This window comes from Mesocricetus auratus, unplaced genomic scaffold (genome assembly GCF_017639785.1).
Source record: "Mesocricetus auratus isolate SY011 unplaced genomic scaffold, BCM_Maur_2.0 Super-Scaffold_4256, whole genome shotgun sequence".
Taxonomy (NCBI): domain Eukaryota; kingdom Metazoa; phylum Chordata; class Mammalia; order Rodentia; family Cricetidae; genus Mesocricetus; species Mesocricetus auratus.
In genome coordinates, this window is record NW_024429182.1 from 43,655,087 (window position 1) to 43,669,377 (window position 14,291).

Here is a 14,291-nt window from a genome sequence, read left to right on the forward strand (position 1 = left end):
GCAATTCAATTCATGTAACAGGTGGACACACTCTAAATGAACTGAAAGGAGGGCATTTCATAGGTGAATGTACAGTACCATTAGCAAACAGCAAACAGAAGTGACTGAACTCATTTTGGTAAGCCAAAGGTGGTTAATGAAGTCCTGAAAGATGGTATAACACGCATAAACTTTTAAAATACATTCTGAAATCAACATGCTGGACATAGACAAATACTGTGTGACTTGACTTATCTATAGGCGACAGAGACAGAAAATTAGAGTAAAGGGATGGCATGAGAAGTGGGGGGTCAGGCAATGGGGTGTTATTGCTTAGCTGGAGTGGCAGATCCATTGGCAATGGCTGTAGAGTTTCATAATGTAAATTATGTCATGATTACATGTTTAAATTCTAATTTAAATTTTCTGTACATTCTATCACATTTAAAAACTGGACCATTTCTAATTGTGTGCAGGATCAATCACATCATATATCAGTTTAATACTTAGACAGATTCTGGCAAGTGTGAGTGGAAAGCTTCTAAAGTACTGACATCAAAACACCATCACCTTTCAGGTGCTGAGCAGGTACCCTGTGCACCATGCCACTGCATGTCTGCTTCTCTCCATGCTGCATGTTTACACCAGTAAAAGGAAGGGTCACTTCTTTTCTCCTGGGCAAGACCTCCCAGGATTGACAATGTGGGTTTGTTCTACTGCTGAGGCCTAACCATCAATTCTAAGGACCATAGTCTGAGTCTTAGGCAGATACCTGAAAACTTTCAAATAATTTCCATTACAGATTTGGCTCATACCTACATCCCACACTGCCAGGAGCTGCAAGAAATAGCTATGAAGCAGAGTCCTCTCATTTGTACAAATAGTAACAAGGGGTTTTGAGGTTTTTGTGACTAAGGCTGCCAACATGAAAAATAAAAATGTGCCATTATTTAGATGGTACATATGTGAAACATGGTTCTGTCCTTAGCAATGTACTGTGAACTTACTGGTTCCACAGCAATATCAAATATTTAAAACAGAGACTAAGAGACAGGCAGGGTGTGAAAAGGCTGCCATTTTCCTAGCTATTATTCTTACTCTGTTTGGGAAGGAAAAGATCCCAACTTCCTTTTGTTCTGCTTATTCTATATAGAATACCAGAAATAGATTTAAGGTCACTGAAGTACACTCACAGTGTGCTATGGTTTAAGCATAAACTCTGTTATTCGAGCATAGAGGATTACAAAGAAATGGGTATAGCCATCACAGCAGGCACAGAATAACAGTCTCTAGGAACAATTCTGCAGTCCATGTGGAAACAGTCATTTCTCTTCCTGAAGAGAAACACAGAGATAGCATTCATCTGATTAAGACCTTGAAGGAAGACATCTACAGCTGTGAAACTGATAGTATCTAAATAAGTGTATTACTAAAACATCACTGTTTGTGTGCTCAAGAGTTTTTCCAGTCTTAGCTCATCTTCCAAGGGCTTTGGATCTCATGAAACAACTTTGTTGTCCTGAGAACAAACCAGTGCCTTTTAAACTTAGCTGTGGCCGTATTTCCTTTGGATATTATATGTCCATTACAGAAGGACAACAGTTAAAAATCACCTTCAAATTCCAAAGCATTTATAGTAAATTCCTCTCGGGAGGAAATTGCTTGGAATGATGAGGACTCAGGACAATACTGCAGAAAGTGGCAGTCCCGCAAGAACCTACCTGAGAAAACCTGGAACTGCAGTGTGGCCAGCCACCACATGGCTGTAGTTGAGCAGTTGGGCTCAGGGAACCTCTACTCTGAGGCTGCACATTGCCATCTGTTTGCAGCCAAGCAGGACAACAGGGGGCCCATAGAGCCACTGCTGTGTATGGTGTAGTCATTTTTTTCCTCACTGTCCACTGGCTCTCACCAACTCTGCAGAGGAATTAAGCCTGCCATCTGAGTGTATGAGCAAGTAGTTACGTTTATGTCTCAGAAAGTATTTCTTGCTCCTGTTCTCAGACCATGTGCTTACAGGAGTGGCCTGCTATTGAGGGGTAGCAGGTATACCATATAAAGTCATTTCATTCCACAGCTTCCTCAGGAACACTGAGGCAATTTCAGGCATTTACTATTTGCTTCTGGGTTAGTAAGAAAATAGAAGGAGCAAAAAGAAAAAGTTGTTTGGGTTAAGTAGTTTTTGTTCTATTAAAATAGTCAGGCAAACAGGAAAATGTACTTTGAGAGATATGAACATGCTGCTAACAAAAACGTCCCTGTCTCAAAGCAGCTGGCTGTGTACCCAGTCATACATATGCATCTGAGATGCAAACTTCAGCTGTTGAGCATGCCACATTTCCCTTCCTTAAGCCAGCACTACACCTAATACACACAGAGCAAAAAGGTACCTAAACCTTCATAGAAAGCTATGAAGCCAAAGGGATCTTTAATCTCCAAGGATTCACATCTCTTAGGGAGCTTTTGGAGGGACAAAATCACTATGGTGCAGAAGCCTTAGATCTCCTTTGTTAATTCTTTTTGTAGTAGTCATTACTTTCATCCTCTAAGTACTTTGGGATATGGCCCTCCTCTGTGTTAGGTATTATGCCAAGTCACTTACCCATGAGTCCATCAGTCCTTATCAATGGAGGAAGAAACTAAGCAGAGTTAAATTTGTTTAAGGTAACAGTCAGTGATGGGCAGCACTTGGAGATACTCAGTTTGTACTGTCTGGACTATGGCTTGGTTGGCTCTGTAAAGGGCCACAGTCTAAGACTAAGACTTTTAGGCTTTGCAGATCATTTAATGTCTGTCCACACCACTCACTTCTGATGTGATGGGGAGAACATAGTCCTAGATAAATGTGTGAGCTGCAATGATTTCTGCATAACAACAGATGGCAGCCTTTGGTTTGGTCTGTCTACTGCAGGTTTAAGCTTTATAGAACACTGTGGCCCTGCTTGGGAGGGCTGGGAGGCTAGATGTGGACCCAATTAGTCAACACATTTTCCTCAGGATGGTGATGTCCTGTCATTGAGAACTATACAGTATCCCTGGTAGATCTACTTGTTAATGGTAGAAACTGCAAGGCCAAGTGCAGGAGAGCCCTGCAGACCCTAAGTGCTCCAGCAAGGGTGCTTAACTTAATATCCGTCACTAAGGAGGGGGGACATCCCTCTCCAATACCTCACTCGGCCATCAATCCTACGACTTTTGCTAGTGAAATTCTCCCAAATTAAATGCTGCCTGGATATTCAAGTACAACATTAATGTCACCCATTTGTTTTCCACTGGCCTATAAAACAGATCTCATAGCTATGGCTTGAAGAATCAGAAAAATCAAGGGACTCGAAACACAATCCTAGAAATAGGGAGGGCCTAGACTAGGATTTGAACGAGAATGTCCTTCATAGACTGGGATATTTCAGCCCGTGGTCCCCAGTTGGTAGTGCTGTATTGACACGTTTAATAGATGTGGTTTGCTGTAGGAAGAAAGACACTGGGGGAGGGCTTTGAGCGTTAAGCCTTGCTTCACATCTGATTCTTTCTGCTTTGGTGTGCGTTTTAAAGATGTACTCTCCTTTCCTCCCCTCTGGCCATCATGCCTCCCCTCATGACGGACTGACTGTACCTTCTCTAAGTTCCTTGCTCATTACCAACAACAGAAATCAATTAATACAGTATACCAACTTCAGAGGTGAGGTCCTTACCAGAAAGAGGCAGGGGTGGGTTACAAAATAAATGGGAGGGAAACTGGAAATTGCAGTAGCTAACAGAAAAAGCTAGCAAATTTTTTTAGTCTCTGAGATGGTTATTTTGAAACAACTGAGAACTTGTTGCTTTCCCCATAACTTTTAACATTAAGGATAAATTGTTTTATATCATTAAAAGTCAGGGAACAGTAATTTGTATTCTATCATGCCTGCCATCATGGACCCTGTGGCTCTGGGCACTGAGCCATGCTGCCTCTAGGTCCCACAGGCTCAAGGTTCCAGGCACTGCACCATGCTGCTTCTAGCCTCTATGGTCCCCAGGGCTCCAAGTACTGCACCATGCTGTCTCTAACCCCCATAGGCTCATGGCTCTGGGCACTGCACTAGTATTAACAGCACAATTCTTCTCAGCTGTGAGGCTGGCAGAAGGTGCCCACTTACCATCATATTCTGGGAAGTAGTCGACTAGGTGGGAATACATAATTTTCTCCTCTAGAAGATCTTTCTTGTTTAAGAACAGAATAACAGAGGAGTTCTGGAACCAGGGATATGTGATAATTGTTCTAAAGAGTGCTTTGCTCTCCTCCATTCGGTTCTGGGGAAAAAGAAAATCAGAAAAACAAAGAGTGAATTACTGATGATATAACTGGTCAACTGGCTGATTTAAGTCCAACCCATCTTCTGTGTGCTTCCGACTTTTAAAGCCTGAGTTGGACTTGTCAGGATTTATATGCAAATGATTCATGGCACAGATCGACTGTTTTCATTAAGCCAACTCTCAGGTCGACAAGCAGAAAAGATTAGTAATAAAAATAACTGCTGAAATAACTTCTTAGGTTTGAAAAGAAACTAATCAGAGCCTAGATGACAAGGCTGTATGTGACATACTGCAAAAAAATTTCCACCAAAAATGGCCATTCATAATCAAATACCTAAGATATGAGTTAAGCACAAATGCCAGACTTCACTTTGTATTTTCTAAACTATATTTACTTGGAGTTTCACTATGCTTTAAGCATCCAAATCAAAGTAACTTAGTTGTCCCTAAGTATATCTAGAGTCCCACTACAACAATGTACATACACTCAAATCAAAGTTACTTACTCAGTTGTCCCTAGACATATCTAGAGTCCCACCACAACAATGTACATGCACACATACACAGCTGGGGTCATCACTGTTTTTTGGTGCACTCTTTCTCCATGTACACAATTATGTATAAAACAAAGTAACAGCTCAGAGATAAAAACCTATCCTTTTTATTTTTTTAAAGACATGCTCTCACCTGCAGCCCTGGCTAGCCTGGAACTATGTAGACTGTACTGCCTTGAACTCACAAAGATCTACCTGTTTCTGCTTCCACAATGTTGGATTTAAAGGTGTGTTATCACCCTGCCTGGCAAAAAAATATAGTATTTCTTCCTCAGCACTTGTGTGTTTACCCAGGGCAATACTTTCAAGCTTAGTTTGGCACCAGAAACCCTAATGGTTTCTGAAGAAATTAAGCCAGCATATTTGCATAAACAAAAATGCTAATGGAGTCAAGTCACCCCTCATACACATCAGCAAAACAGTGCAGAGCCCTACAGCTTCTTTCTCAACCAGCTTCTGCTCTTACACTAGTGTGTGTGTGCACACGTGTCCACATGCCATCGCACAGCTCACGTTAGAGGTCAGGGACAACACTTTACACTGTGTGGTGGAAAGGTTGGCGGCAAGCACCCTTAATCCTCTGAGCCACCTCAGTAGCCCCCCAATAAGTAATTTAAATGGTTAATTTATTTAGGCTTCTTCTTTTTTTCTTTTTTTGAGAAAGGGTCTATTATACAGCCCTGGCTGGTCTGGAAATTAAGTAGACCAGGCTGGCTTCAAACTTAGAGATCCACCTGCCTCTGCCTCAATGGTGCTGGGATTGAAGGACTATACATCATACCCACGCAATTAAGCAATTCTATATACGCATCGATGAAGCAATACTTTACGGCTCAAGCAAGCATTCATTTCATTGCATACATTTCTCTTTCACATAAATGACCCACATGCCGTTTAACACATTTTATTATCTACATGTCTTTTACTGGTTAACACAGCAGTGTAAATCCTTTCTTTTCTTTTCTGTCTTTCTTTCCTTCTCCCTCCCTCCTTCCTTCCCTTCTTTTTTCAGTCTTGCTGTTTAGTACAGGTTGGACTCAAACTCAGGATCTTCTGGCTTCAGCTCCCTGAGTGCCGGGATTGGTAGGCATGTGCCAATGTGCCTGCCTTAAATTTTAATACCTGGAGTTTATATTCTCTGAGATACTAGGACTTGGCCGAAACCTCAGATTTTATGGACTGAAGTTTTCAAGACTAGAGAAAAGTGGCCCCGAGAACTAGAGTGGGATGAGGAGGGAGTAATGCCCTGGGTGAAGAGATTGCCTGTGGAGAAGTTCCAACAAGCTGTCCTGTGGCTTTTAAAGGAGCACCATCTAAAGGGTGAATATAGCCCTTCGTGAGTATGGGTAAGCCCATTCATCAGAAAGACTCACTTGTCCAGGGGGGACTGCTGGGCTCCCATGGAAGAGTCTGTACTGGGTGTTTCCTGCTCTGCATCCCTTGAAGGCAGGCAGCTAGACCCTGGGCTGACAAAGGGAGCACCAGATGTCTCCCTCAAGTGTGAGCTGAGTCCCCAGGTTCCAGTGGGTCTATGGAGACAGTCCCATAGCAAGCCACCAGGAGGGCTGCTAGGACAAGTTCTCCTGGGCCTGGCCAGCACTGGGCCCCTGAGATGACCTGCTTAGAGTAGTAACTCTACTCAGGTCTACTGCTCTTAGGCCACACTGACAGCAGAGCCTGCTCAGGAACCCGTCCTGCTGAAGCACACAAGGGGTGCCATCTGCGACTGATTGGGCCTTGAATACTGGGAGGCTGTCCCTTGGCAACAGGGGAAGGAGCACTAGGCCAGCTCACCTTTACAAAAAGAGCTGTAATACACGATCACTGCATGTGTTCCCCAGTAACATTCTAACAGTGCTAGCTCTCCTTTCCCTCTCCCAAGAGGTAAGGGGTTTATTTCAGGATTTCACTCCTCAAGGAAAATCCCTATATGCCCCATTCCCAGGAGCAAATGCTCTGTATTGTAGCAGAGCTAAATCCTAAGTGCACTGCCTTTGATTTTCACAGCCTCACTCACAACGCAGAACAAGTGCAGAGCATGAGGAATAATTGATTCTGCTCAGGAACCCAACCTCGGAGGGAACAGCATGTCCCAGGAGGCATGTAGTTCTTGCTTTCTGTAGTTTGTAAGGGCAGGAAAGTTCAAGGAGAAAAACAAAAAGCAATGTATGAGGGGTGTAAGATCAATGATGAAAATACTGAGTTTTTGTTCACTCTGAAGACAAAGCAGCCTGTGGGGTGGCATACCCTCACAGTCCTCTTTTCTTAGGATCCAGTTCAGGTTTCATTATTCTGCATTAACTGGATGAACAGGCCTCCACCTAGCCCAGGAGTCTTCCTTGTGTGTTCCTCTGAACCGAGCCATGTAGCTTTGAAAGCTGGAATGGGGCAGAAAAGATGGAAGGTGCTTGCTAGGGTGGGAGTCTGCCTGGCCTTTCTTACTTTTGGGGTCGCAGAGAAAGACCACGTGCTTAACCAGAGGTATAGAGATTCTATGAAGCCACCACATAGACATGGTTTTCCTAGCCTACATTATAGTACTCAGCTGGAGGCCTTTATTCACACTGCAGCAGGATAGTGTGGCCAGAAATCTCCTTCCTATGGTTGTTAAAGTCACAAGGAGAGTTCTCACCCCTTATCATATCTATAATTGCACTACTTTGTAATGCAATCTAACACCTAACACACAACTGTAATGGTAGCCACAGGCTAACACACCTACTAGTCCTAGCCTGGCATCACAGCTTGACAGCCTGATGCACATACACACTATCACTGTGAGCCCCTCTTCAAATGCTCTCCTCCATAAAGAGATTCTATGTCACTGCCAGCACACAGCTGCGACTGTCCTTTCTTGACCCAAATCCTAATCCCTCAGGCCCAGGTCAAGTGGCCTTTCTTACATCCCACATCCTCCTCTGGGCCTCTGGGTCTTACTCCCTCTCCCCTCCCACAAGGCACCTGTGCTTGTGACATAGCCCCTGCCTGGAACTGAAGATGGTGGCTACACCAATGCAGGACTCCTGTCCACATGGGAGACGGGTCACACAAGAAGGAAGGGTATGAGCGAGGCAGAGATCAAGAGGGAAAGTAGTTTTGTGTTGATGCTTGACAGAATGAGAAACTGCAAAGAGCAAAAGCAAGGGAAACACAAACTCTGAAATCATTCCCCGGGGCTCCGGAATTCTGGAAGCAGTGCACTAAATAAGAAAATCCTCTGTTTTGGGTACCGGGTACCGGACACATTTTCTCCTTATTTGCATTGTGTACCAGGGGCAAGGAATGGTGCAAGCATGCTAGGTTCAATGAAGCACACACAATTTTCCAAGGATCCAAAAGTAACCATTGTGACTGCAGTCTGCCTGTCTCCGACACTGGGGTGGGACCACTTAGGTGCAGCACTCCAAATAGACTTCCTTTCGGCTTGGGTGCAAACATCCTTCTCACCCAGGAAAAGGTCAGGGCATGTTCACAGGGCCCTAGACTCCACTTAGAAGCTGGTTTTCTGCAGATTGGAATCTGGAGGGCCTACCAGGACGGTATCTAATGTCAGTTCACTTTATGGTTCTGCTGCTCACAGGCAAAAGCTATATCTTCCTATTCCTCTTCAACAAATTGGTGCTTCTCTCTGTCCATGCAACATTAAAATAAAGGTTTGCACAACTCATTCAGTAGCCTTTTCATCTCATTGTTTGTCACTAATACACACATGTTCTTTCACAGAGAATTGTTTTTATATTTTTGGTTGTGAGCCTGGCCTTTAATGACTGAATCATCTCTCCAGCCCCGGAGTTTTTAAACAAAACACACAAAACGAATAACAAGTTGACAAAAAGATCCTTAACTCTTTATTTACCTGATACATATCTGTAGGAAGAGAGTACATTCCTGAGTGAATGTGTGTTGACATGAGCATCACTATGTCAGGGACTCCAGTGCCTCATTCCTATGGCAATGGCAAAGCCTTCACTAGGTGATGCTCAGAGGGATGGGTCTGTACGAGAATGTTGACAGTGTATGGAGAAAATGCCCATCTTAGCTTTCTCCTGGATGTTTGTGGCCCTAAGACTGCTCCTATGAAGATTAGATGAAGCAGCCTCCTTGTTCAGCTGCTCGCAATAACCCACCACCCTGTTACCTGTGTATCTTAAACAGATCTTCTGGGTGTTGCAGCTTCTCCACCTGAGAGTGCACATTACTGACTCTGGGAACCCAGCTTTTCTGTGTCTGGTGTTTGTCTTTCCTTCATTCCCTAGCTGCGCCAGTCAGGCCAAGGCTGTGGCATAGGTCACCTGACTGCCTCCCTCATACTCTGTCCATTTTAGTAGCTCAATAAATCATACCAAACTATATAGTTCACATAAGTACCAGAATCATGCTTGTAAATACAAAACTAGATGCTGAAGAAACAAACACATAGAAAATCAGATCCCCTCATTCCCGAGGGCTGACAGTCATCTGTGAGGTGTTTACAGCTAAGGTCTACTGCTGGAGGACGGACAGATCCCCAAGAAACCTATTGAAGCTTTCTAGGATACAGTGATGCCCTGCACTATCTGGAAATCATGGAGGGTAAGTGGTCTACAGTGATGCCCTGCACTATCTGGGAATCATGGAGGGTAAGTGGTCTACAGTGATGCCCTGCACTATCTGGGAATCATGGAGGGTAAGTGGTCCACAGTGCCACCTCCTGATGCCAGAAGCAGACAGATGGATGTGATTCTGTTTCCCACACTTTCCATTAGAAAAGAACATCATGGCCTTCTAAATGAACAAGGTCAGACAGACAAGCAGAGTGTGCCTGCATTTGGGATCATGTGTAGATGACTATGTGCAAGTCTAGCAAGTGGAAAGATTTCACTGGCTCCTTTTCAGCCAGATCTTTAAAGCAAACAATTGGCCTCACCAAGAGGTCCTGACATATGGTAGCACACTCAACTGTTAAAAACTGCAATGCCACCCAGACCTCTTACTACTTTCTCTTACCACAGGCAGAGAAAGGATGCTTCTGAAATCCTCCACATGTTAAAGTGGGTATCTTCAAAAATGTCAAAAAATGCTCAAATCCAAACCCAGACAAAACCAATAAGACAACAGACACACATTACACCAGTTAAGAAGTTAGGACAAGAAATAATTAGGTTCCTTAGCCACCCCTCCCTTCTGCTACCCAAATCAGACAAGAGGGGTAGGAAGGCCAGGACACCAAACCCCGGTGGATACATACTGTTTCCTCAATGATTTCCCTAGTCTTTGCAAATCTCTGCAAGCAACTATTTGAGATCAAATTAGGTGTGTGCTCCAGGCTTAAAGATGGCTCCAAAAAGTTTTCATATTATGATAGCTTTGTATACGTGCCAGCACATTCTGCCACCCAGGATGTGTAGAGAGGCAAAGGGACAAAAGACATTTGCCTATTACCTCAAGGTCTAAGGCTTTAGGCAGAGATGAGGTCACAGATGGGGCCCTGCGACATGTGGTATGTCAGTATATTGCAGGAGAAAAGCAGGGGGAGGAAGGGAGAGGAAGGGCTTGGGAGGGACAGCCAGGTCAAGGAGAGACAAAGGAGAGCAGGATACAAAAGAAGAAACTGAAAAAACTCTGCAACTTTCTGTGGTGTATATGTGCAGACCTGGAACTCAGACCACCTCCCATTTACAATTTTCTGGCATTCCAGTTCAGTCACAGCCTCCTTTCAAAATGTAATTTACAACACATTGGTCTTTCAATTTAGCAATCACATATCCTACCTTTTTAAAGCTGACATATCAGTGAGCTAAAGCCTATTTTTTTGGGGGGTGTTTCTAGACAGGGCTTCTCTGGGTAACAGTCCTAGAACTCCCTTTGTAGACCAGGCTGGTCTTGAACTCACAGAGATCCACCTGTCTCTGCTTTTCAAGTGCTGGGATTAAAGGTGTGCTCCACCACAGCCCAGCATTAATGTCTACACGAAATTCCTCGTTTCTCCTAACACTCTCTACTGGAGAGGCTTCCGATCTTTGACATCCCATGTCCACATATCATTGACTTGTCAGTTCACTGACCTTCCTTCCTATCCTATTTTCCATCATCAGCTGCTCTGTGCCCCCACCTTAGGACAGTTTTGCTGGAAAAGCCCTTCCTTTCTCTCAGGTGTAATTGTGTTTCATAACCCAAACAACTGTCCCGCACGACCTTTACAACACTCTTTGGTCATGCTTCAAAACTAAATCCTGTGTACTGTCTCACCAGTGTAACTTTTTGGCTCTATTACATATCCAGCAGTCTGTATCCCCAGTCAGGACTGGGTGCTTCTTAGAGTCTACGTCTAATGATGACCAGAGTGTTCCATATTTTAAGCCTCTGAGTTGACAGCCACAGATTCTGTTTCTAGGGTGCTAATATGAGAAGTCATACATTTCACACCACAAAGATAAGGACAGACCTCCAGAGTTTAGTCAGAACAACACCTTATTCATTGTTCCAACCTATCAGAAATTCTTTAGGTCTCCATTCATATAAAATACTTCAGCAACCACTAAGTGTCTAAGGATGCTGCCCTGAACCAGTCATCAAAGAACCAAGGGAACAACCGTGAACCTCTCTATACAGTGTGATTACTTGAAGAGGTGGACTCTAATCTTGGAGCACAGTGGACTCATTAGTACTGGCTGTGCCAAGAAACCAGACTGATCTTGCTGGAAAGTATTTGCTGCCATTCAATCCTAGATGATCTGCCTGAAAAATATCTCACTTGCTTAAGTCCAAACCTCTTTGCTATATGTAGCTAGAACCAGACTGAAATGAACTCAAAACAAACAACGAGGATAAAAACACAGGTGCCTGGAAAGCTGAGTGATTCTTCTTTTCCTTGAGCAGGAGGGAGACAAAATGAGTTCTCCATGCTTCTGCCACCAGGGTATCCAAGTTAGTGTGGCATCCTCTGCAGATAGCCTACCCCACTGGAACTGTGCTGAACAACAATCAGGAAATCAACTGAAAGCAGCGACTATTGACTATTGACTTGCTTTCTGCAAGAGGTAAAACCAGCTTATATGACCCAGGCACGTGGGAACAAGTGTCTCAATGCTCCCTCTAGGAGGACTTCCATCCATCCCTTCCCTGTCCTTTCCAGTCAAAACACAGCGTGTGTGAAATGTCAGAGTAGATGACATGCTCAGTGAAAATACAACAGCTACTGCATTCCTGATTTCCTCTGAGCAACAGCCAGACTTACAGCTCTAGAAGACTGGCCTACCTGCAGTGCTCTTAGTTCTGTGATGTTTGCTCTTTTTGTATTCTGTTTCCATTCTCATATGCTGGAGTCATCTTAAGTTTTCCTATTAGTTTGTCACTTTGCACATTACATGTTAAGTTATTTAGAGAAGTCTTAAAATAAGATTAAAGCACCTCACCTCAGCACTGCTAGGCCTAACTAGGAAGCAGTCCCACTTTATTGAAAAACTTTGTTTTCCAATCGACCACCCTCAAAGCCAGCTCAGTTTCCTTTTGGTAAACTAGCTTGGGTACATAGCCACAGCAGACTGAAAGACTTCACACTGTTACCCTTGCTGACAAGGAGCAAAGTGGGCTTAAGTACCAGCTTCCTTGCTTTGTTTTTCTTCTTGACTCTGTGGGTGATGAGAGGTAATTTGGCCAAGCTGTTTGAGACTTTGGATAGGGGAGTTAGAAACAGGCTTCAAGAATATGTAGACAAAGGATTACAGAGAACTGGCTTGAATCAGAAACTCTGAATACCTTGAAAGGGTCATGAATGACCAATCACAGAAATATCAGAACTTCAGGCTGAGCCGTACACAATTTTTACATTAATGGTTTACTGCCCTAGGACAGTCAAGTTTGGGAAAATAAAGGTGAAATAGCTGGAAGTAATTTAGTACAGTGTTTGTTTTAATGTCACAAAATGCTTTTACAGATATGTCATCATGGTTCAGAAACGTGGTTGGCTTGTTCTTTGGCTAACAGGGCAGGTGATATCAGTAGGGTAGAAATTTGACTTGCCGTGTGTCCAGAGATAAATCTTAAGAATTTATATGGGTAGCATCTTTGTACAGTCCTGTGTGTGAATGTGGGCGTACATGTGGAAGTCAGAGGACAACTCTAGGGTAGTCAGTCCTTGCCTAGAGGGCTCTCTCGTCTTTATCTCCCATCTCCCGGGGAGTGCTGGGATTGCAGAAAGATGCTGGACATCTGGCTGACAGGAGTTGTACATCTGGCTTTATAAGCAGGCATTTGAACCCCACATGCTTTTGCAGCATCCTCTGAGCTGTTCATTTGGGGAGCACTGGGCCTGGTTCATTCATTATTGCCTGCTGAAGTTCTTTTCATTCACTCTGGCTCTCTTGTTCTTTCTTTTACTCTCTGCAGACTGCAGGAACATGATTATAATTTCTACAGAGGAATAGACAGCAAGTAAAAAGTGATAAATAAAATACAAAATGAGAGTAAGTTTGGTACTGAAAGGTAGGGGCAGCAGATAAATACATCAAACAAGAACACCAACAAGGAAGGAGGTAAAAACCCATTGGCTTAAAGTTTTTCAAAAGAATACATAAAATATACTTAATAAAAGTCCTCTTAACTGAGTTTAGCATGTCATATTCCTAAGGCTGTATTCCTGTACAATAATGACTTGATAGAGTAGGACCTATACAGTTAGAGATGGGGCTAGATTTGTCCTGGGGGTCCACAGACCACTAACTCTTGTTATATGCACAAAAGCATGGAATTTGTTTTAAAGGTTTGTTTATTTTCATTTTTGTATATAGCTGTTTTGCCCGTGTCTATGTCTGTGCGCCACATGAATGTAGTGCCTGGGGAAGCCAGTGTTAGAGCCTTTGGAAGTAGAGTTATAGACAGCTGTAAACTATTATGCAGGTGCTGGGAACTGAACTGTGTCCTCCACTAGAGCAACCAGTGTTCTGAACTGTGAACATCTCTCTTTCACACTAATTTTCCAAGTGAGGAGGCTGATAAAAGAATAAGTTAAGAAATATATCTAAAGCTAGAGAAATGGCTCAGTGGGCAGTGAGCATCCTACTAACTCTACCATGACATAGAAGGAGAAAAATGACTCCTGCAAGTTTCCTGCAAGTTGTTCTCTGACCTCTATACACTTGCCCCACCCCCCACACGGTAAATAAACAAATGTGATAAGAGAGAAACATACTTAGCAAGAAAATCCTCTGAATCACAAGTAATATTGAGTTGGGATTATTTACTAAGAATTCATGCTTAGGAGACTTATAATGTACAACAAAGGACATGCATATAGAAAAAAAGGATGAAATAAAACCCCTCTTATACATGCCATAAAATCTTTGAGGTTTAACTTTATTGTCTTCTACTTCTTAATCTACCATAGAGTTTCTATTTTTTTTCTTTTTTCTTTCTTTTTTTCTTGTTTTGGACACAGGGTTTCTCTGTGTAGTTTTGGAGCCTATCATGGAAAATGCCCTGTAGTCC

At 43.2% G+C, this 14,291-nt stretch overlaps 1 protein-coding gene across 1 annotated transcript in view; it reads right to left on the minus strand.

The window, feature by feature from the left end:
- Gnaq (G protein subunit alpha q) overlaps nucleotides 1–14,291 on the minus strand; it is a 248,661-nt gene that overhangs the window by 6,978 nt on the left and 227,392 nt on the right. The window contains exon 6 of the mRNA XM_005063781.4: nucleotides 4,116–4,269. Coding sequence (XP_005063838.1) covers nucleotides 4,116–4,269 — 154 coding nt within the window. The remainder of the gene's footprint in view (nucleotides 1–4,115; nucleotides 4,270–14,291) is intronic.